Source organism: Parambassis ranga, chromosome 2 (genome assembly GCF_900634625.1).
Source record: "Parambassis ranga chromosome 2, fParRan2.1, whole genome shotgun sequence".
In the NCBI taxonomy this organism is placed as follows: Eukaryota; Metazoa; Chordata; class Actinopteri; family Ambassidae; genus Parambassis; species Parambassis ranga.
This window is the reverse complement of record NC_041023.1, coordinates 42,061,006-42,085,172: the sequence shown is the minus strand read 5'-3', so window position 1 is coordinate 42,085,172 and position 24,167 is coordinate 42,061,006. Positions and strand designations below refer to the sequence as shown.

Below are 24,167 nucleotides of genomic sequence, written 5' to 3'. Positions count from 1 at the left end.
TGTCATGGATACATTTCAAATAAATAACAATATAAAAAGATCCTTGCTGTTCTGAAATGCACACCCTGAAGTTTGTCACTTCACCTTTACTCAATGGAAACGTATGTTATATTAATGCGCACCCTGATTTGAACTGTACATGATTGTTTACACAAATAAATATCAGTAAGAACAAAAACAGCTGAGAATAAAACTAAATGTTCATTCAACATTTATTTATTGTTTACACACATGGATGTTACAGTCTATATTTATATCTTACATACATAAGATCCACAACATATCAAAAGTAAAGGATGAAAAAAAGGAGTTAAGAAAATAACATCACTAAGTATCAATAAATGCTGGAAACCAAAATCATTTCTCTCACGGAGAAACATTGTTCACTGTCACCATGACAACAGTTACAGTACAAAGATCCATAGATTAGACTGAACTGTAATCGAGCAGCAGAGTTGAGAAAACATGTTAACTTGGTTAGGATGATTCAGTTAGCTGTAGTGAATTTTAACTTATTATTGGCTGAAGAAGCAAGAAAATAAATCAGACTTCATTCTTTGTCTGACTGCATGTGATTTTTTTTTGCTTTAAAACATAAATATATGAAATGTTGATTCTCAAACCTGTGATCGTTCATTACAGGAGAGCTGTGCTCAACAAAGCAGCGTGTTGAACGCACCTCGTGCTGTTTTAATCTATGGCAAAACGGGCACACTGGCACTTTGATGGTTAATCACACGATCACTTCAAGGGAACAAATAAGGCACAAGCATACACGCACACACACACCTGTTCACCTCAACAATCTCACACACACCTCAACTGACACAGCCCTCTATTTTTTTTTTAAATCAACAACACAACACCAATATTCAACCACTGATGATGATGATGATGATGATTTGGCCTTTGAGAAATTAAAAGACAACAACTTAAAGAGCAGTTTTGGCCACAAAGCTAGGTGAAGACCAGATGATGCTGGTCCAGCAGGGTCCGGGTGAAGTTCGGCCCAATGGCGTTGCCCCGCCCCCACAGCAGGTTAGGACCAAACACAACAGCCAGGTTACTGTTGGTCATCTTGTTCACCTCACTGTTGGCTGACACCTAAACACACAAACACACACACACAGCTGTCAGAAACAGACGCACAAATGTGAAAGGAAGTGCGGTGTCAGAGCCGTACCTGTGCCAGGAATGTGATGAGGTATCGCGGTGATGCAGCTGCAACCAATCAAATGCCACCATGAATAACAATCCTAGAGAAACCACCGATTATTCAACTATATTCAACATGACTTCTTGGACTAATGGTCTTGACATACAGGCCAAGTTGACGATGTCGTTGTAGAGCTGGTAGGTGAGCAGCGGCTCGGGCAGTTCCCTCAGGAAGATCTTCAGAATCACAGCAGCCAAGTGGATGTCTTCCATGTCTCTGAAATTCACTGCCTAACCTTAAACACACCAAGCCGCTCAGCTGTAAGCCTTCTTTCTTCTACTTCATCTGAAAGAGCAAAGGCTGCACAAAACTCTGAAACACTAAAGATTCTGCAGGACGATGCTGAGGATGTCCTCTGAGGATGTCCTCTGAGTCTGTGGTGGCCAGTGCCATCATGTATGCTGTTGTCTGCTGGGGCAGCAGTCTGAGGGTGAGGGACATACACAGACTCAACAGAATCATCAGGACGGCGGCCATGTTGTGGGAGAGGACCTGGACCCTCTGACAGAGGTGTGTCAGAGGAGGATGTCCAAAATAAAGACCATACTGGACTGTCCCTCCCAACAGACTCCGACTCCTCTGCCTGCCTGTCTCAATCAAACTACTGAACTCTGAACTGTAACAGTCAATCAGACACTGAACATTGATGTCATGCTCTTTACCATGTAAAGGTTTTTTATACAGTAGTAAATATGTTCTTCTTTACATACACCTCAGGGATTTAAATGCTGTCTAGGTATTTAGATATTTATTATATATTTCAACTTCAATTTCTCTTTGATTTCTATTTGTAACAAAAAAGAATTTATAATAAATAAAGTCATTCTGATTCTGACTTCTCAGCACTGCTAGGAAGCCATGATTAACTCACATGTGAACAAAAGTCACATGACAAAATGGGCTTTTTTACCTGAGTTGTACTTGAGCTGCACCTCCTTGACCAGAGTCACGTTGGCAGACCGTCTGAAGATACCCTCAATCTCCAAACCTACACACACACACAGTCAGTTGTTACTGACAGCGATGCCCTCTGAAATGAGACACGGATTCATCTGTGAATGTTACCTTGCTCTGACAGGAAGATAATGGTGTCTCTCATCACCACAGGAACCGGATCACCATCTGAATCCCTCTGTCTGAGTCTGACACACACACACACACACACACACACATTTGTTGTCATACCTGTGACACAGACAGAGTCATAACATGGGCCACAGTAGAATCCATGCAGTAGAAAATCAATGTTTTTAAATGTCCTTACTCTCTGACACGAGCAGGAATCACCAGCTGGTCACACTTGACCACATCCTCCAGCTCACTCAGGTAGCTCACATAGTTAATCTTCCTGCCAAACTTAAAACTAAAACAGAGGCGGACACAAGGTCCAAATTCATTTTAAGATGATATGTATGTACAAAATGTGCTGATGCGTACAAAAATATATGGATTAAGTTTGATGCGGTGCACCTAAGAAAAAAAGTTAGTCTAGAGCCCTGTACGCTCATACGTCGGATATGACAAAGGTGCCTCCGTAACATCTATGACCTGGAACAACCAAATGAATTGATGCAACAATACTAATGTGATGATCAGAAAATACATTCTTGTTCAAAACAATTGCAGCCTCCAGGAGTCACAGGATTCACTGCTTGTTTGTAGGTTCACATACCTGTTCTGTGTAAATGTATCTCAGGTGTCAGGATAATGTTCAGTGGGTCCTGATGGTTGATCTCTTCTTTGTATTGGATGACAGTCGGGTCAAAGTGGTCCAGACTGGAACTTTTGTCCTGGTTACAGAGCTGCTGGTCAGACAGGATCTCTTCCTCCTTACAGTCATGTTGTTGAGGGAGACCTGGAGGGACAAATGGACACAAAGACTAATGTGATGATGGAAACATCTAAAACCTGGAACAACCAAATGAATTAATGCAACATTAAAATACTAACAAACAGAAAATATCATAAACATTCAGGACAACATTTCAGACAGAAGACAGGAGCCACAAATCTTCTGTGGATGTTAAGCTGTCACATCTTAACCTGGCTGTGGTCTGTGGAGGTGTGCACCACGGCACTGCGTGGCTATCAGTGCTGTACTGTTAGTCAACTTGGGCTACATCGATCATGCTCAGCTCAACAACTGATGACGTACACAGTGGTAATGTGCGAGCGTCTTCACCCAGCTTAGCTTCAAGTCATGAAGTCAGTGTCCTCCTGTTAGAAACACTATGTGTTGAATGTGCACTCTTTTCAAACAGAGCTGTTGTTGTTTCGTGACATTGTCATGTTTACATACCTGTTCTGTGTAACTTGATCTCAGGCTTCAGGAGGAGATCCAGCAGTTTGCGCTGACGGTCCATCTCTTCCTCGTACTGGACGATAGTTTGTTCAAACGCTCCCAATATTTCAGCAGCAGCAGCAGTTAGCCGCTCGCTGATAAAACCTCTCAGAAACTCAGCAGCAGCCATTCAGATGTGATAAAACACTCACAGTAGTTACACTTCTGTTCAACTAACGAACAAACGACTACTTCTTCACATGAGGTGTGCTGTCGCTGTGCTCATCTTTTTCTGTTCCCTCTACTTCCTTCTTTTCTTCTTCTTCAGCTTATTGGCGGTGGGAGCCACCCTGTAAGGCGCATTACCGCCGCCTACCGGACTGGAGTGTTACAGCAGCAGAACAAACAAGACAATGCAGTGTGCTACTAGAGAAGCATAAAAACTAGAAACAGATAAGTAACAAATAACCTAGAATTAAAAATAAAATTAAAAACAATGATAAGATGATTTATCTTTTAAATAATATAGAATTAAAAATAAAAGAATAAAAATGGAAAGTTAAGAATAACCATGAGATACACAGCTATGGCTAGATATATGTACAGATATGTACAGTGCTGTATTTGCACCCTGCATCATGAATGTCATGAAATAAAAAACTAACAACTCCAACAGGAGTATTATACTGTTGGTTATAGTGTTGCACAAGAGGAACTGTACTGTTTTTAGTGTCATAAAAATAATACTATGGAACACAGTAGTACAGAGACATTTAAAACACAGGTGGTGGTATGGGGGGCAGAGGAAGAAGAATACAGCAGCAGTCCTCAGTGATGCTCTGATTTGTTGCAGTGCTTCTTTATAATGGTCTTTAATTCTAACTAACTGCATTGATTGAGAAGAATTACTGCAGTAGAGTGGTTACTCTATTCCACAGACATGAGAATTGTAAAAACCTTATTTAATATCCAGGTGATTACTTGAGGGTTTTTCCTCAATTACGATTAATGAACGATCACTTTTATTGTTTAAAAAATAATTACAAGCTTCAGAACGTCCCCTGTCCATTCTCACCAACAACTCCACTAATACCTGTGCTCTGCTTCAGGTGTGTGCAGCGGTGCAACAATGAAAAACGTCCCATGTGAAACAATTTACCACCGCGCTGAGTTCCGGACATTTTAGGCCATTTAAACCAGTGTTGTCAGTATATGAAAAATTTATATCATACTGCAAATTCACATAATTCATTGTGGGCCGTCATAAATGTTTCTGCGGGCTGCCATTGGCCCGTGGGCCGCACATTGAGTACCTATGCTCCAAACCCATTGGCTACTGTCGTGACCTTCCCTGGTCACCCCGGATTGCCAGACGTCTTCTGTAATCAGAACATGGAGTGAAAGACAATAGACTTGGTTTATAGTTTCGCCTTTGCAAACGGAGAACACTCAGTGAACACAGGCCTTTCAGTCTGCTTCACTCCCCTCCATAAGTGTTCTGCCCCTCCCTGGACACAGGCTCGTTTTATTCAAAAGTGGAGGTACATTTGCATAATAGATAAACTGTTTTTCAAGACCTTCGTTGGTATTATCATATTGGGAAATGTTGCCCTTTTATTCCCACCTACCAATTATTATAATTGGTCTAACATATTTCTATGAAACACTCAGTATCACTCCTATGTTGGATGGTTTATCTTACGTCTGATGCCTCCCAGTGCTTCGGCCTTCACCGCATCAAAAGTGTTCCAAGAATGACGGATAACATCCTCCCGAACTCCCTGTAAGGGTGTGTGTGTGTAGAGAGTGAAGACCTCCCTTTTTCTCTGAGTGTAAGCATACATAACGAGTAAATATGTGCTCTGTATCATGTCAGTGCGTAGGTAACCTTATATAATTCCACACTACGTAACCCAAAACTCAGCCTTTCACTCTTCACTTTGAGTGTTTCACTAGAAAAAACAGAGGCAGCCACAGGAAGTAACCCCACAGACCACTTTAACCTCTGAACCATTTTTTAGATGCTTAAAGAGACTGGTTTAACAAGGGGAAGCCAATTCATTACACTGGTCCAATAAAAAAAACGAAATGAAAGTGTTTTATTTTTTTTTGTAGACATGTATACAATTCAACATGACAGATGTCAGTGACAGGGAATATGTTACTATGCTTCAAGTAAACTTGGTTCAAAATCTGTGCATACAGCCATCAACTATATGAGCAGACCCCGTTTATGTTCAGGCTGCAGGAGGACCTCTCTGGCCTACAGAGCTCAGGGCTGGGGCTGATGAATGAAAACACAACTCTCACTTGAGCCTTGCTGATCTAAGAAATACACATCAGATCCTGAGTGGAGATATCTTAAGACAAGCTGCTGTTGTTGCATCAAACATGGGGGATGTAGCTCAGTGGTAGAGCGCATGCTTTGCGTGTATGAGGTCCTGGGCTCCACAGGAACATTATAGTTCTCGATCAGCTGGCATCGCCACCTTTTGGACAGACAGTCTCCTCTGTGCGCTGTGTTTTGACAGTCTCCTTCCTGGAGTTGTTTACCAGCTGCTCATCTAAACTGTCCATCTTTGTTGTACTTCCTCATTCTGTCTGCGTAGAAGCTCTTGTGCTTCATCACATTCATCACGTCCACTAAATTCCAACCAATCACACAATTGTTCTCGCACACCACCAAGAAAAAACGTTATGCTAGCAAAACAAAATCTCAAAAATAGAGATGTTAGCTAAAATGTTATGCTTGCAAAACAAATATCAAACAGAAGAATGCTAGTTTCATATAGAGTAAAAACATATGCTAGCTAAATAAATGCAAAAAAGAAAATACTGTTAGCTAAGAGAAAAGAGTTAAGAGAAAATAATGTTAGTTCAATAAAATGTTAGCTAAAACATATGCCAGCTAAACAAAAAAAGAAAATGTTAGCTTACTTAAAAGGAGCTTTGCCTAAACCTTAAAAACAAAACATGCATCAAACAGAAGAACGCTAGTTTTATCCAAAGTGAAAAACTACTAAACTAAAAAAAATGCTAGCTAAAAAAAATACAAAAAAGATAATAATGTTAGCTTAACAAAGTTAACTAGCTAGAAGCCCATGCTAGGAAAACAAATTATAAAAGAAAATGTTAGTTTAACAAAGGAGCTAAAACATTATGCTTGCAAAACAAATATCAAACAGACGAATGCTAGTTTCATACAAAGTGTAAGCTAAAAACATATGCTAGCTAAAAAAAGAAAGAGTAGAGCTAAAAAGCATCGGCTAAAACCTGATGCTAGCCAAGCAAAGAATGCTTTCAACATATTAATGTGGCACAGCCTGCTTTTCTGCCTCCGCTCCGGTGTGTAATCATGGTCATTTACTTTTTCTGGGACCGTGTAAGAGTGGATGTGTTGAGTTTTGGTCATTATTTGCCCCAAGAATCCCTCTGAATGTGTGGTACCAGTATATATTTCATCATCACACAGAGGCAGACGGAGGTCAGTGTTTGTTACAGGTGGAGCTCATTCTGCTGCTTCCACCACTCAGGAACAGGAGAAGAGAAAAGCTGAACTCCATCTGTCCAGGAACATCCAGAACAAGAAGATCCATCAGTGCAGTTTTTACAGGAGCTCAGTGGTTAGGAGCTCATTTCACTGCTTCTAAGACAAAAACATGTTCTGACCTGAAATCACAGTCAGTGATTCAAATGAAAGTGAAACATCATCAACATTTAAAGCACAAAGTTGAAGCTGCTGTCACTTCCACACACTCTGCTTCTACACACAGCACAGACTCACTGAGGAATCAGACCACAAAAAGAACCCAGCATGTGGAGGTTCAGTGAATGTGGTGTTGAAGGTGTGGAGGTGGACCAGTGTGTCAGAGGAGACACTGTAGAAGGACAGAGTGCCAGCAGGACAGTCCACATACACTGCTACTCTGTGAGAGACAGAGGAGGAGGAGATGAGTGTTTTTCTGTTATTGTGCCAGACAGAGTAACCAACATCAGAGCAGATCAGACTCCAGGACTGATTGTTTCCTCCAAACCCACAGTCAACACTGTCTCCTTTCCTTCTGATTCTTCTGTAACTCACTGATATAAAAACCCATCCTCTCCACTCGACCTCCCAGTAACAGCGACCAGTCAGAACATTTCTACACAGCAGCTGACAGTGGCAGTCAAATCTGTCTGGATGATCAGGATATGGCTGCTCCTCCTCCACACGTGTCACCTTCCTGTTGTTGTCAGACAGTTTGAGGTTTCTGTGCACTGAGTTTGTGTCGACTTCAAGTTGACAGAAATCTGATGGAGAGAAAAAGACACAGCTGCAGTTTATCATCTGACACATCTGATGGCTTCATTCTGTCTTTACTGACTGATGTGTTGTTCATTCATACAAAGTTTATCATCAGACTTTTTGTCACTAATGTTTGAATGAACAAATACACAACTATCAGCTTTGTGTTTAAACATGACTTTATCATTACGTGCAATGCCGTCTGTGTGGCAGCGCGGCGACTGTCGATCCTTCGCCGCCAGATTACGTTTGAGTTTTTAATGACCTTAACGACCTTCTATGATCATGAAAATAAAATAAAATAACAAATAACAGGAATAACACAATAACAAACCATCAGCTTTGTGTTTGCTTGTTGTGCAATCAGCTTGTTGTGTTTCTCGACAGTGCTTACAGAGCGGGATGTAAATAACATATTTCAATGGCAAAAATAAAATAAAAACCACGGACATCAGCACCGTTAGCTTAGCCTAGTGTAGTCATAGAGTTCAGTCTATCCAACTAGCATGTCGCTCTCTGTCCGACGGTGGGAGTATGTGCACACGTGTCTGTGTGTGTGTGTCTGTGTACACGCATCGTGCCTCTGTTTGTTTAATAAAGGAACAAGGTGTAGACCTGTTGTATAGGAAAGCTATTCTTAAATGGCTTCTGTTATGATCTGCTGCTGTATAGAAATTAAAAAGAAATGAAATTGACTTGACCTGATATAATGATGGAAACACTGAACTGATTCTGTTCAACCCGATGGGCCCGTGGGGGCAGCCATGTTTGTGGTCCCATGAAAGAGGACAATCTACTGAATCGAATGATACCAAAAAACGAATGGACTTCAATACTTCTTCTCTTCATAATGCTGAAGAGAACGTACCGCGTCGAGAGGGACATGGCAGAGATTTTGGCAGAAATTCAGCGGCAATCAGATGTTGAATTTCAAGACTCGTCTGACTCTGACGCCAGCAACATTGATTCTGAATAAGAGGCAATGTTCTTGGAGAAGATGGACCCAGTTTATCAGTAGGTTTGTGGATTTATTTTGAAGTGTAAAGTATTTTTTTTTCTAATCTGTGTTATAATAATAATAAAACACGATTTATTATATATACATGTATGCACAATATAGTGTAGCAGGGTGGTAGTTTGGATGAGAGAAGAGGATGCAGAGGATAGTGGTGATGATTGACTGTGGCGACCCCTAAGGGAAGAGCTGAACGGAGATGAGGGCAGTGATGTTCCAGGCCCATCTGGGCTCAACACTGAGGCATCAGCTCTCCTTTCAAGGTTTGTGTGCTGATTATATGTGTGGTTGTGTTGTCATTCAATAATATATCTATTACTGCTTTATTATTCATTTGCTTTTCTGCTGTAGAAATTGATGTGATGTGATTTAATATTTTTTCTTTCAACATCTAAATTATTTTTTCATACAACAGTGATCATGATGGAGATGAGACGGATGAGGACTATGTCCCCCCACCATGCACTTCCTCAAGGCGCAGGTCTGTGTGGTCACCAGCCACCTCCTCATCCTGCCCTGACCCAAGGCCATCAAAGAGAGGCCGTGGCATTAGCCGTGGTGGGCGAGCCAGCAAGTAGCCAAAGCTAGCAACTGAAGATTTTCAGGCTCAGCAGGAGAGGTGGCACATTAACATTTTCCAAATTTGATATTTCGTTATTTATTTTTCATTATTGTATATACACATACATATTTACAATAAAACAACTCTATTTGGAGACAAAATCATACATTTTGATGTTTTTTCTATTGATTTTATACTGTGCACAATGGTGGAAGTTGATGAAGCACAAGGTAAAATAAATACTAAAAAGCTCCAGTAGATGGCAATAGACTAGTATAATGGATATAACATATACATGTATATATATACGTATATATATATATATATGTATATATATATATATATATATATATATATATATATATATATATATATATATATATATATACATATACACATATATATATATACACATATATATACACATATATATACACATATATATATATATATATATATATATGTATATATATACATATATACACACATATATATATATATATATATAAATCATTTTCGTCATAGTTTTCGTTAACAACCTTTTTTTGCTGATAAAAATGAGACGATAACTAAATAAAAACTAACGCACGGTGCCAAAAACGAAGACGAAATGTACTGACACTTTTGTCAACGAATAAAAACGAGACGAAATTATTGATGGAGACGAGATCCAATCAGAGCAAATATTGTTTGTGGAAGGGAGGGACGAATCAGGAGATGGCGGCAGAGAGCCAATCAGAAGTGATCTTTCTGCGTAAGGATGTTACCCCGCGATGCTGGAAGAAGGCGTCCTCATGCATGGTAACACAACACAGGAGAAGAACAGACACACGGACACTTTTGATGTCAAGACAAACAGGATGGTTCAAACCGTGCGGAGCGACTATCAGCGGTAAAAACACAACAAACCTGAAGCGACATTTGCAGACGAGTGGTCTTAACTTCCGTTCATACATGTGACAAAATCTATAAATGAAGACACCGCTGCTGATGGTTTTACAGCATGTGCACTGTTTCTAAGTTGTCACTGAAGTGTTTTGCTGTAGTTATGGAGTATTCATGAAGAAGGTCATGACTGAACAGTGTAAATCAGAAAATCAGAAATTGCTGCCAAAATTCAGTCAGTCCATATTCACTCCAATGACATCACATCCAGATGTTACAACAATAGGTAAGTGTGCAATGACACTGTGACTGAATACAAGAGACAAATCCCATTAAAGTCCATTAAAGACAGGACTTCTGGTGGACTGATAAAACACTGGCTCATGCACAATAAAATGAGGAAAGACTGAGTCAAACTTACACTTCTTAAGACCAAGTCTTAAATTCTGCTCCCCACCATGGTCCACCCTGCAGGAAGAAACACAGTCAGAATGATTTTCTATCCAACATGAGTCCAAACTGCTGATCAACATGAAGCAGAGTTCTTCAGTTTGTCAGAGACACAATGAGTGGATCCACCAGTAGGTTTTGTGTCATTTACATGTCTGAAATCTTCATCAGTGGAGATAAGTGATTTTTACTGTAAACATATTACACACTTATATTTGTGCATACCTGAGAGTGTCCAGTCTATAGTTTGGACTATCCTGAATGTCCAACAGCAGCTTCACTCCTGAGTCTCCTGGACCCATTAGATTGTAGCTCAGGTCCAGCTCTCTCAGGTGGGAGGGGTTGGAGGTCAGAGCTGAGGCCAGAGAAGCACAGCCTTCCTCTGTGATCAGACAGCTCGACAACCTAGAGTTACAAAACAAATGTGAACACAAAAGGCATGAAGGATTTATAAATGCTGTATACTTTGAATCTGGGGCTGAATTTAAATGTTTAACAACCAGCTGCATCCACACCTGAGAGCTTCCAGTCTACACTGTGGCGTCTCCAACCCAGCAGCTAACTGCTTCACTCCTGAGTCCCACAGGTTGTTGTCACTGAGGTCCAGCTCTCTCAGACTAGAGGTCTGGGAGGTGAGGACTAAGGACAGAGCTTCACAGCTTCTCTCTGAGAGGTTACAGCTGCTCAGCCTGACAGAAAAGAAAAGTACACATTTTACAACACTGACATTTATAGTAACTGTGACTGCAAAATGGACATTGACAAAATAGTAACGTGAACCTGACAGCCACAACTATAGAAGATATTTAAATGTGACCTATAGATAGAAATAAATATTTAATTGTGAATCTATGTGTGTATTTAACCACTCAACAACATGAATCATGTTTGAAAGGTTTCATAAATCCACCTACAGAACTTTGTTGGAGGCTTTGACCACTGGCAGCAGCCTCAGAAGAGCCTCCTCTGAAGCAGAGTATTTCCTCAGGTCAAACACCTCCAGATCTTCTTCTGATGACAGTAAGATGAAGACCAGAGCTGACCACTGAGCAGGAGACAGTTCATCTGTGGAGAGACGTCCTGATCTCAGGGACTGTTGGATCTCCTCCACTAGAGAACGATCATTCAGTTCATTCAGACAGTGGAACAGATTGATGCTTCTCTCTGCAGACACATTCTTACTGATCTTCTTCTTGATGTACTGGACTGTTTTCTGATTGGTCTGTGAGCTACTTCCTGTCTGTGTCAGCAGGCCTTGTAGGTGAGTCTGATTGGTCTGCAGTGAAAGACCCAGTAGGAAGCGGAGGAACAAGTCCAGGTGTCCATTTGGACTCTTTATGGACTTGTCCACAGCACTTCGGTGGAGGTGTCTTAGTTTAGATTTGTGTCTAATGACTTTAGACCACCAAGATTGTTCCAGCAGGTTGACAGCAGAGTTGATGAAGGTCAGATGGACATGAAGAGCAGCTAGAAACTCCTGAACACTCAGGTGGATGAAGCAGAAGACATTGTCTTCCTCTTTGAAGATCTGTGTGAACACTCCTGATTTCACTGGGGCTGCTTTATCGATGCCACACTCTGTCAGGTCTGATTCATAGAAGATCAGGTTTCCTTTCTGCAGCTGATCAAAAGCCAGTTTTCCCAGAGCCTGGATCATCTCCCTGCTCTCTGGGCTCCAGTGTGAATCTGCCTTAGCTCCTCCATCATACTTTACCTTCTTCACTTTGGTCTGAACCACCAGGAAGCGGATATACATCTCAGTCAGGGACTTGGGCAGCTCTCCTCCCTCTCTGGTTTTCAACATGTCCTCCAGAACTCCAGCAGTGATCCAGCAAAAGACTGGGATGTGGCACATGTTGTGGATGCTTTGTGATGTCTTGATGTGGGAGATGATCCTGCTGGCCTGCTCCTCCTCTCTGAATCTCTTCCTGAAGTACTCCTCCTTCTGTGGGTCATTGAACCCTCTGACCTCTGTCACCACATCCACACAGTCAGTAGGGATCTGATTGGCAGCTGCAGGTCTTGTGGTGATCCATATGCGAGCAGAGCGCAGCAGTTTTCCATTGATGAGGTTTTTCACCAAGATATCAGTGGTGGTGGACTTAGTTACATCAACAGAGTCAATATCATGAACATGAAGGTCCAGATGAAGGCGGCTCTCGTCCAGTCCATCAAACACAAAGAGAATCTTGAATTCGCTCTTGTCGTAGTTGCTGTTTCCTGATGACTGCAGAGCAGTAAAGATGTAATTAAGAGCCTCCTCTTTGATGTCCACAGTCTCTGGGATACATTCATGAATGAGGTTTGCCAAACTGAACTGTTTTCCCATCCGTGGATTCAGCTGACGGAAGTAGAAGGGGAAAATGAGATGTACATCTTGATTGGCTGTTCCTTCAGCCCAGTCCAGCATAAACTTTTGCACCAGGAAGGTCTTTCCAATTCCCGCGATTCCGTTGGTCAACACTGTTTTTATGGGTCTGTATTCTCCAGAAGGATGTTGGAACATGTCTCCAGGTGTGACAGATTTCTCAGTGTCTCTGGGCCTTGAGGCTTTCTGGATCTGTTGGATCTCATGCTGTGTGTTGTCAGGGCTGGCTGTGATGTATAGCTTTGTGTAGATATCAACCAGACGCTTTTTTTGTATTGCCGAGCCTTCTTGTGCCAAAAGAAACCTGTCACAGAAGTGTGATTGGAGTTTCTTTTGGTAATATGTGATGTGGTGTGGCTCCGGTACTGGAACCATCCCATCTGTGTCAAACACAGTGAGTAGGTTAGTGTGTGTACACATACAGGCACTGAGCATTAACTTTAACAGCCCAGTCTGTTCCTACAAAGCAATACAGATCCATCATTGCCCAAAACACGTCTCTGCTGCAGGTGATTCAAGATGTGGGACACAAAAGTGCCACACTCTTCAACACCCATCAGCGCCAGAGCCGGGAATGGGAAAGTGTTAAAGCTACAATCAGAACATCTCATCAGTGTGAATCAGGTTCCTCAGTCTCACTCTTCCTTTCATGACAGGCTGGTGCCCCCTGCAGTGAGAGCATGGAAACAGCAAAACAGACCTGACAGTGGCATGTTGGTACTTATAAAAACAAACGTGTGAAAACCAGCAAAACTTTGTCTCTAGATAAAGTAAATGATTCTGTAAAGAGGCTGTTGGTTTGTTATGTCATTGTTAGTTATAAGCATGTGTGTGTCTAGGGAAGTGAAAAAGTGGAAAGAGTTAAACACAGAGTTTAAGGTGCTCTGATCACTTCCTTTGTCTTTCAGACTTATGATGTGACATTTTCGACTGCTTTCTTTATTACCTACATAACATATTAAAACTTCATACTTGTACTTTTACTTTCAATACTTGAGTACATTTTAAAGGAGAGAAGGCGAGATCCCAAAGTGGCATTTGGTATGCCTCGTCTGCTTTAGTGGCACACTCCACTATCGAAGTGGTATGCCCCGCCTAATCAGATAAACTGGATTCAGTGTTGGGCTGCAGTTCATGAACTCAGAGTTAAGCAACAAAGAACAAACAGAACAGAACAAAGAAAAAGACACTAAAACACACTAAAGTTCCCTAACAAAAGAAAAAAAAATGAGAAGATGGAAAGACAGAAAAAGGGCTTCTCCCTCCTACAAGCTGCAGCTACACACGACAATATATACAGAGCTATTTACAAATGACAATGACTGATCCAAAAGCAAGATGGACTCCAGCTACACAAACACATCAACACAACAGGTACTCAGACACAGACTAAAGACACACAAATCATCTGGCTCATGTGAGAGTGGAAGTGAGGAGGACATGAGACTAAAAAGACACTTGGGACATGCTAGCAGGTCACAGTCCATACTCCAATGACATCACATCCAGACGTTTGATGGACAAAAGCCTTTTTCTTGTTGCATATGTGGGTTAGAACAATAAGGATCCAGTAAGTGTGCAATGACACTGTGACTGACTACAAGAAACAAATGTCCATTAAAGACAGGACTTCTGATGGATTGATAAAACACTGACTCATGCACAATAAAATGAGGAAAGACTAAGTCAAACTTACCCTTCCTCAGACCTGGTTTTAACCACTGCTCTCCACCATGGTCCACCCTGCAGGAAGAAACACAGTCAGAATGATTTTCTGTCCAACATGAGTCCAAACTGCTGATCAACATGAAGCAGAGTCCCTTAGTTTGTCACAGACACACAAACAGACTGAAACTCATCTGTGTCAACTTCAGAAGAGTCTCTCCTGATCTGCTCTGTGTATTCATGTCCTCCATTATGTGAAATATTGCTCTGTCAGTGCTTTACTTGTAAAATCCTCTTCATGCAGCAACAGTGTAGGTTTGATCTCAGCATTGTGCATTTATCCAAAGCAGCAAATAAGCCACACTGTCTCTGACTGTTTCTTTCACTCTATATGCAAACACAGCCCTGGTTCACATGTGTCATGGATGGAAGAGTTTTCTGACACAGTTCAAATAAATACATTCACTCATTCATGTGTGTAGTTTTTACATTGATAATATTGTAGCGTCTCAATCAGTGAAGCTGCTCACTGCTCTCTGTTTCTGACATTCCCTCGACCATTGTGTTGTTGCCTCATTTGAAGCTTCACATGTGGATTGTTTCAGGAACATTTGTTTGTGGGATAATTCAGTGGTTCTTACAGCTGAGTATTAATTAATACGTAAGCGGTCGAAAATGGATGGATGGACAAAGAGCAAAACTGGTTCAGTGAAACAAAAGGCCGAACCCAGTTTTTTAAGCTTTAGGCATACACTAGGGCTAGACAAATAGTTATCCAAAAATAGTCAAAAGGTCAAAACTGCAGTTAATAAACAAATAGTATGGCTTGAAGTCTTGGAGAGACACAAGATGCTCTGGCAAGGAGTACAATAATTTCCTTGCCTCCATTTTCCAAAATAACATCGTGCACGTTTTATTGGGATAACCTTATTAGTGAGAAAACAGGACATTCATAGTATTTCTGATTAAAACCATCTTAGTAGTCGCTATGGCGCTAGCTTGGGCTGGTAGCCACATGTGACTTTGCTAAGCAAATTATGCATTGCTGAACTCCTGTGTCCCTGTTTCTTCAACAGCTGAACCTGGATTGTTGAGAGCCGTGTGATCTGCGTTTACGCCGGTGTATGTGTGTATATGATGTTTGAGTGACATCTGGTGAGTGAGAACATTGATACTACTTTTAAGTGGAGGTAAATTGTGCATTTGCTAATGATAATATGGAGTAAGGAGGCGTTCAGTTCATGTGTTGTGCTTAAAAATATTGTTCATATTATGATGTTAAAATACATTTTCCTCTCTGTTTTTTGAGAGTGAGTGGTTTAAAAAAAAAGAAAATGGGAGATGAGTAGGTCTAGTATGGAACAGTAATGGTCCAGCCAAATTGTCTCATGTTAATGTTGATATTTATAATCAGTTAAGTTGATAATGAGAATATTTATAATGATCATGTTTTACATGGTACATGGTTGTGTATACATGTGTTTATATGTCCTTATCTATATGTAAAGACATATTTTGCTATGAGAATATTATTGTAACCCTATTTTGGCCTATACAGGCCGGGTCTCTTTTCTTTATGTGGAAAAGTAAAGGTAACACGATTAAAATATAGAAATATATATTGTTCCCTCATGATGACACTGGTGTTCAGGCCTGGGTGTCCTCACAGAGCTTACTTCTTATTGAGTTCATCGATGAGCAGCTGCTCGTGCGTCTGGAGGATGTGGTAGAATTTATCTTTGGCTTCTGTTCCAGCTTGCAGGAACGTGTAGAGCTCCCTGACCTTGTCCTGGTTGGTGGGCTGAGCTCTGATCCGATCATATGCTTCCTGCTGGATGACTGAGCCCAAGAGCTGGTCCAGGATGGGGTCGATGTTGCTGATTCTCTGGATCAGGTCGGCTCTGTGTTTATCCACAAAGTGCATGTCTGAGAGGAGAGCAGAGAAAGATGATCACCTCTGTGGTGCGTTCAGGAACCCCTGCCCTCTGTCCTGTGAGGACTGATGGGCTTCAGGGTGTATAGAAAGCTGAGTGCCTGACATTTCCCAGTTTGGGATCAATCAAAGAATAAAGATCATCAATCTATCAGCTGGTTTATGGTGTGTTCAAGAGGAACTGGTGCTGACCTTTGGACTCTGCCCTCTTTGTGAGGTCAGAGAGGTCAAAGGTCAGGTCAGTAAAAACCCAAATACTCGCACTGAGGTGTGAAGACAATCATAACAGAGAGTGTGGTGTACAGAGAGACAAAGACTGTACTCACTGTCAGCGGGCTTTGACATCAGTCCAGCTGTGTCTCCAACTGAAACAGAGGAGGAGACACCGTCAGTGACAGACTCGCTGGACCTTCAAAGTTTGAGCTAGCGGCAAGTGAAGTAGCTGCTAAACAACTGTAGAACCTGCAGAGTTATAGAGTTGTCTGAAGAGGTTTCACTGCTCCTCCAAGCAGCTTCATGTAGTTCTAACATGCTTCTCGTTTCAGATGTCTTGTCTTCACTTGTGTGTCTCCTCCTCTGCTGATCACCTGCTGGCCCTAATGTGTCTCACCTGTGTCCTGTTTTTTCCCTGCTTCTCCTGTTTTTCTTGTCTTTCAAATATAGTATCACAATAAATAATCTACAGAAATACATTTGAAAATAAATATTTATATATTTATTCTCATAATGAAGGCACAAGTCCATATTTTAGGAACTAATTAACATGTGTACTAATTTAATGTTTACTAATTTAATTTAAATTCGTGAATAAAGATTACAAGCACTTTCTGAGTGCAAAACATGACAAGCTTTTTTCTTTTTTCACATTTATTTCAGTGTAGAAATGTGAACTGTTTAGTAGGTGTCAGTTGTGTCAGTGTAATAAATGTCAGAGTATATTGAAATGACTTAACACATTCTTGTTAGCTTCGCATAATTTAGTTATTTTGATTGAGCACAACAAAGTTATGTGGAAATTGTTGACATAACTATATTAAGTAAATTTGACAACTTCATCAAAGGGGAACTGTGCATGTCACACAGCCAAGTGCTGCCACCTAGTGTCAGGTGTAGGTATCAGGTCGGTGATCGTTCAATTTACTCAACAATGTTGTGTTGAATTTACTTAGTTGGTTTGTGTTGCTTCAACAAGTTTACATTTTAAGTTACACTTACTAAATTGGTTTAGGTTTTAAAACCAAACACAAAAATGTTCATTAAATTGCACATATTTACATTTATTTGATCCAACAACTCACTGAGATCACTTTCACTTTCATTCTACCTGGGACTGTTGTTTGACAGTCCCAGGTAGAATACAAAACTGCAATTTTCACACTTTTATATGCCTGGGTCCAGTAGACCCAAACATCCTGTATATAATATAAATGTGTTTGTGTGTGTGTGTGTGTTTGTGTGTGGGTCAATTAAAATGTGTTCAGATATATGTTCATCACAGTAAATGAGCCAAGGCCAGTGTGTCTCAGTTTAAAATAATAATTGGTTGTATCATTTTTCTGTTGATGAAAAATACAAAGGGTCCCACAGACAGTCACAGTCAGTTTGACCTTTGACCTCATGATCCTCATGTGCTCTAACATGCACTGTGAGCTGTTAGTCTTATACAGACAGGTGTGTATCTTTCCTAATCAAGTCCAATCAGCATCATCAAACACAGCTGGACTCAAATGAAGGTGTGGAACCATCTGAATCATATTTCACTTTTTGTTTTTTAATACATCTGCAGAAATGTCAACAATTTTGTGTTTTCCTGTCAACATGGGGTGCTGTGTGTACAAAAAATTATAACTTAAATGATTTTAGCAAATAGCTGCAGTTGTTTATGTGAGCAGATGCTGTGACTTAATGACTGGAATGTTTAATAATTTATTTCATTTCATCCCAAAAGGACTGGATGAGGACTGACCTCATGTTTTTAAAGACTAAAAAGACTAAAATGAAATGACTAAAATGACTAAAAACACACCTGGGACCTGCTAGCAGGTCACAGTCAGTCCATATTCACTCCAATGACATCACATCCAGACGTTTGATGGACAAAAGCCTTTTTCTTGTTGCATATGTGGGTTAGAACGATAAGGATCCAGTAAGTGTGCAATGACACTGTGACTGAATACAAGATACAAATGTCCATTAAAGACAGGACTTCTGATGGACTGATAAAACACTGACTCATGCACAATAAAATGAGGAAAGACTGAGTCAAACTTACACTTCCTCACATCAGGTTTTAACGTCTGCTCTCCACCATGGTCCACCCTGCAGGAAGAAACATATTCTGACTGTGTTATATCAAAGGCTGTCATGTGTGTAGCTACGTTGGTTGGCAGCATCAAAACACATGTGAGACAGTGAGTGCAAGACACAAGAGATGGCAGCCAAAAAGAACGTCTATATAAGGAGCTATTCTGTAATGAAACCTGTAAGTCATGTAAAGTGAAGTTCACAAATGAAATTAGTTCTTCATAATAATAATTAATGCGTGACATCTAACAGGCTAATCGCCTGCACAATAGTCCTAACAGTCCTCTTAAGGTCTCCAGAGTAGCAGCATGTTTAACTTGGTTTGAAACTCTATGCCAGAGGTAACTGCTGCCTTGTGCTGGATATTATTATTATTATTATTGGTTGTTATTATCTGGAGGTCAGTATGTCTGCCTGAGTGTTTTTTCCTATGGTGTTGGTTTTACAGTCCTCAATCTATTAGTGTTGTTGCTGATGTATGAGACCTGTTTCATTTGCAATATGGCTGACGTAAACTGGAATTAGTCATTGATAAGCCACACTGTCTCTGACTGCTTGTTTCACTCTATATGCAAACACAACCCTGGCTCACATATGTCATAGGTAGAAGAGTTTTCTGACACAATGCATATAAATACATATACAGAAACTGTATGAAGTGTATAAGGAAAACTGACGTTAAAACGATGGACATTTAATGATGGAGAAAGATGAAGATCAAGGCTCAGGGATTTCTCAGACACACTGAAAGAGATGTTCTCACCTGTGGACAGTTCCATCACTTCCTGAAGGTTCTGAAGGAACATCTTTGACCACATTTTTCTGCCTGATCTCCACCAAAACCATGTTCATGACTTTAATAGAGTTCTCAGTGTAGGTCTGCAACATCTGGTCCACTGTTTCCATCCTGTTTGCTTTTTCAAGTTTATACTTTGGGATCAATGGGAAGTCTTCTTGAGTTCCATTTTGTATGTGCCACTTAAACTCTTCAAACTCCTGCTCTCCCAATTCCTTCAAAGTCTGCAGAAGCACACCGCGTGCGAAAGCGCAGCGTAGCATTTTACAGACGTAATACGCCCGTGTGTCTCACAACATCAATTTACACCAGGAGCATTTCAGAAGCGTAGTGCTATAGCACTGCCTCCGCACTCTCGTGAGATTCACAAAGTCACGTAGTAATCTGCCTGTTTATTTGATGGTTCATGTCCTCTCTATGTGTCAGGCTGGGTTACAGAGCAGTTACTGAAAACTCAGTTTACCCCCTCAACACACAGGGCAGCTCCTCAGCTTCCCCTCTGAGAACAGCTGCTGCTTCTCTCCCTGCTTTCCTTTCTGATGTTGTCCTTATAAAAGCATGTTCTATCATATAAAATGCTGTTTCTCTACTTTTCAAACGGAATCTCTCCTCATACATGGCTGTTGCTGTGTCTTTCTGCCGCTAGCGATGTTAGGGCAGATAGGGCAGCTAGGGGATTAGCTTGTAGCAGCAGCTGCATTTAACAAAGAAATAACAATAAATAAATACAATATATATATACAGGAACATATACAGCTGCTCTTGAAACTTCTCTTCTCTGTCCTTAATGATCAAGCTTTATTACACCTGCAGGATCTAATAGTCCCATATATTCCCAATAGAACACTCAGATCACAGAGTGCAGGTTTACTTGTAGTTCCTAGAATCCATTAAAGTAGACTGGGAGGACGAGCCTTTAATCACCAGGAGCCCTCACTCTGGAACCAGGTGTAAATTTGGATTAGAGAGGCAGACACCACCTCCACCTTTAAGACCAGACTTAAAACCTTCCTGTTAGCAGGTGGTACAGCTAGTCTACACTATAGTGTGTAGAGCCGATAATCAGAGCTATAGACATCAGTGTTTCTCCTACCATTATATTAGCAGGGTGCCCTGTCCCCCCAGCAGCACCCACTGATCCTCCTTGAAGGCCAAGTTCATTTGGTTTTCTATACGTCTCCAACAGTTGTGTCAGTCCTGGAAGCAGTCTGATCTGATGAACTCAGAACAAACCAACAGCAGGTGTTTAAAAGTAATCATAAAAACTCCAGTATGGACATGAATGGGTTAACAGTAGAGCAAACAGATATGCGTGCAGTGTCATCCAGCTGTCAGACCAGTTCTGACTCCTTGCATTCCTCACTGATCATGTGACCTGAGAGTTGTGTTCTACAGTCTGCTGTGACTCTAACAGAAAAACACAAGTAACACAACTTGTTCTGAAACAACTGTTCATCTGCTATAAAAGTCATCAAAGAGCAAAGAGAAAGCAGCCAATCAGCAGCAGAAACATCTGTACTGCACCATCAGTCAGTGATGCAGCACAGTGTGATCAGACATGTAGAGATTTCTCTGGAAGGATTCTCACCTGCTGGATCAGTTCAGATGGACTTACAGACACTTTCCAGCTTCCTTTGTGGAGAAGAAGCTGCTCCTGGTCCCTCCTCAGTCCTGCTGTCTAACACAATCTGATCTGAGGAGGCCGTCACTTCCTCACAGCCTCACAGTCTGAACACGTCAGTGACTTTAAAACCGGTCCAACAAGTGTCTGAAAGACATTTCCTGATTCACTTCTACTGTCTGTCCACTAGATGGAGCTCAGCAATCAATGAACTACAGATCAGCACAGGATGGAGCAGAGCAGAAGCAACATGGATCACACATCTTACACAGTGCAGCAGGGATGATGGCTATTTGTAGTCCAACCAGGAAGTTAGCTTCTCATGTGTTTCCTGCACAAACAGCCAATGAGATGTCTCCATTGTCTTTTTGATGACTGCAGGAAATAAAGAAAAGTTGATGATACTTACAGGTTTTGTTCAGCAGGATCATCTTCATGAATGAACAGCACTTTATGATGTTTGAAGCCTAAATATGATCAGCAGAAGTAAAAAGCTAATGCTACACTATAAAGCAGCTACAGCACGGTCACACGACTACAACATCAGCACCACAGGTTTACTGCTCTGACCTCTTCTACAGTACAAACACCTTGAAGACCTTGAATGTCCCAGCATGCTTTGTTGTCCCATTATTTTCTACTGAGCATGCTCATTGCTGCATTTAAAAACTCCAATCACTGATGCCCTGGCTGCCCTGCTCAGCTCACATGCAGCATGAGAAACAGCTGTTAATAATTAGTCTGATTGCTGCCAGCATGAATCACACCAGGTCCCCAAGACAAGTCCCAAGACTGATGTGTCAAAGTCCTGGGCAGGGCTTCTGGGATCTCAGCTCCGCTTGACACCGGTAACAGGAAGAAACCCTGAGCAGGACCCTGCTCATAAGGTGGACCATCCTGCTCTTGGTTGGCCTAGTATACATATGCATATGCTCACATATACAGTAAGCTAGACCGAAAGAGTTGTGGTGAATGTCAGCATTTAACCACAAGAGGGCAGCAAAGCCATTTATTTAGAGTCAGGAAATGAGGGCAAGATACACAAAGACACACATGAACTTCATTACATGCAGCAGTCTCTTTCTCTGTCTATGTTTTTTGAATGTTTTAATTCAGTCTTCAAGATAAACACAAACTACAACTAATCTTTGAAGTTTCCCCAGCAGCTTCAATTTTCAGGACATTTGTCTCTAATGATGGACAAAATTCACCCAGTGGGGTCTTAACAGGAGGTCATGGGGCTCCCCTATGGTTGTGGCACAACATTTAATGTGTAAATGTTGTCTGTTATTATAATATAGGCACTGATAATACACATATGTTCTAATGATGAAACATGTATGTTTCCTGTACAAAGAACAAGCAACATTGTATTTGTTGTGCACACATGGCCAGGCCACATGTCAGTGCTCATGGACCACTGTTTCTTTGTTTGGTGGATGACAGTCAAGTCCAGCTGACAACATATTAATGTGGCACAGCCTGCTTTTCTGCCTACAGTCCATGTGGTAACTATGTTAGCAATGTTCATGTTCTTTGGAACACAGCCGCTTTGAAGTGACAGGTTACAGATGTGTGTTAAGGCTGTTGTCATGTTATTAATCCCTTTTTGACTAATATATACATATCAATAGCAGGACAGTCTGTGGAGAAGTTCTTTTTATTTGTTGACAGTATCGATCACTTCTTGCTCACTAACTGCAGACAGAAAGACTGAGTTACTATTGATGGTTCTGATATTTAGCTCTGTTACATGATCAGGGATTTTGGATTCTAGGTCTGGACCAACATGAACAAACAAGTCATTGAAACTATGAACTGTCTCATTCATATTGCAACATGCAGCCTTTGAATCCACGAAATAATCTGGATAGGTCATCTTCCTGGATCCACCAGTAATTTCTTTTTATATGATTTCTACTTTCATACAGGTCAATATTAAAAATCCCCACGGATCTATATGGGTCTATTCATAATTCCAGAGAACAGTTTCTCCATCCACTCCTTAAAAACATCCACACTTACACATATATTCAACGTACCAATGGCATGATATTTATTGATCTGTTCTTATGGATTGCTATGTTTTCTAGATGATCTATCCACAACAGAAACACTCCCTGTATGTGGAGTCCTGCATCTACATGTTTCATTCACTTGGCAGATCTGATTTTGGGGACTGGCATCCTGAAGAAGTAAAGTTCTTTACAATAAATTCACATTCACTTTTTTATTATCACTTCACACATGGCACAGTATGTATGGCAGTGAGTTAAAGGTGGAATATGTAGTAGAATTAATACCAAATATTGACACTAGGTGGCAGCACTTGAGCTACTTGTTTCCTCCTCTCCTGCTTTTTGTTTCCACTCATTTACTGTACAACATGATCATGTGACTGGTGTGCTGCTTTCTTCTCATTGTTAAATGATGATTATACAGCTCCTGTCTCCAGTCAGAGTGAAGGACATCAGCAACATTTACTCTCATAATCTATTGACTTCAATCATTTCTTTCTTTGACCACAGTCATTCATACATGTCTTTACTTCCTGTGTTGCTCTGATTATGACATCATTCTCCACTTGTCTTAAACAGGCCTGTTAGGTCTGCTTGTGACATCACTCTTCTCTTGGCCTGTTAAAGAGAGCTGTTGGTCTTGTTATGACATCACAGATCAGTTGCTGTGTTAAAGAGAGCTGCTTGGTTGGGTTGTGACATCACTGTTTACTGACTGTGTCACTGCTTGTTGGCCTTGTGATGACATCACTGTTCAGGCAGCTGTGG

The 24,167-nt window shown here is 41.0% G+C and overlaps 2 protein-coding genes across 3 annotated transcripts in view; both read right to left on the bottom strand.

Annotated features, from left to right (window-relative positions):
• Positions 1-280: 280 nt before the first annotated feature.
• LOC114432392 (rho GTPase-activating protein 1-like) lies at positions 281-2,930 on the bottom strand. Of its 2 annotated transcripts, XM_028400392.1 has the most exons (6): positions 2,889-2,930; positions 2,282-2,358; positions 2,127-2,204; positions 1,323-1,451; positions 1,184-1,221; positions 281-1,104 (listed from the first exon to the last, which is right to left on the bottom strand). In XM_028400392.1, exons 4-6 carry the CDS (start codon positions 1,426-1,428, stop codon positions 958-960), a joined length of 291 nt encoding a protein of 96 aa, XP_028256193.1. In that variant the 5' UTR covers positions 1,429-1,451; positions 2,127-2,204; positions 2,282-2,358; positions 2,889-2,930; the 3' UTR covers positions 281-957. The 2 variants fall into 2 exon arrangements, with proteins under 2 accessions (XP_028256193.1, XP_028256192.1); XM_028400391.1 differs by lacking the exons at positions 2,127-2,204; positions 2,282-2,358; positions 2,889-2,930 and having other exon boundaries at positions 1,323-1,602.
• Positions 2,931-6,794: 3,864 nt separating this feature from the next.
• Positions 6,795-24,167, bottom strand: part of LOC114444837 (NACHT, LRR and PYD domains-containing protein 3-like) — a 383,662-nt gene continuing 366,289 nt past the window's right edge. Inside the window, exons 5-8 of the mRNA XM_028419693.1 lie at positions 11,210-11,383; positions 10,920-11,099; positions 10,666-10,712; positions 6,795-7,787 (exon numbers count right to left, since the gene is read on the bottom strand). Coding sequence (XP_028275494.1) covers positions 7,261-7,787; positions 10,666-10,712; positions 10,920-11,099; positions 11,210-11,383 — 928 coding nt within the window. The 3' untranslated portion in view covers positions 6,795-7,260. The remainder of the gene's footprint in view (positions 7,788-10,665; positions 10,713-10,919; positions 11,100-11,209; positions 11,384-24,167) is intronic.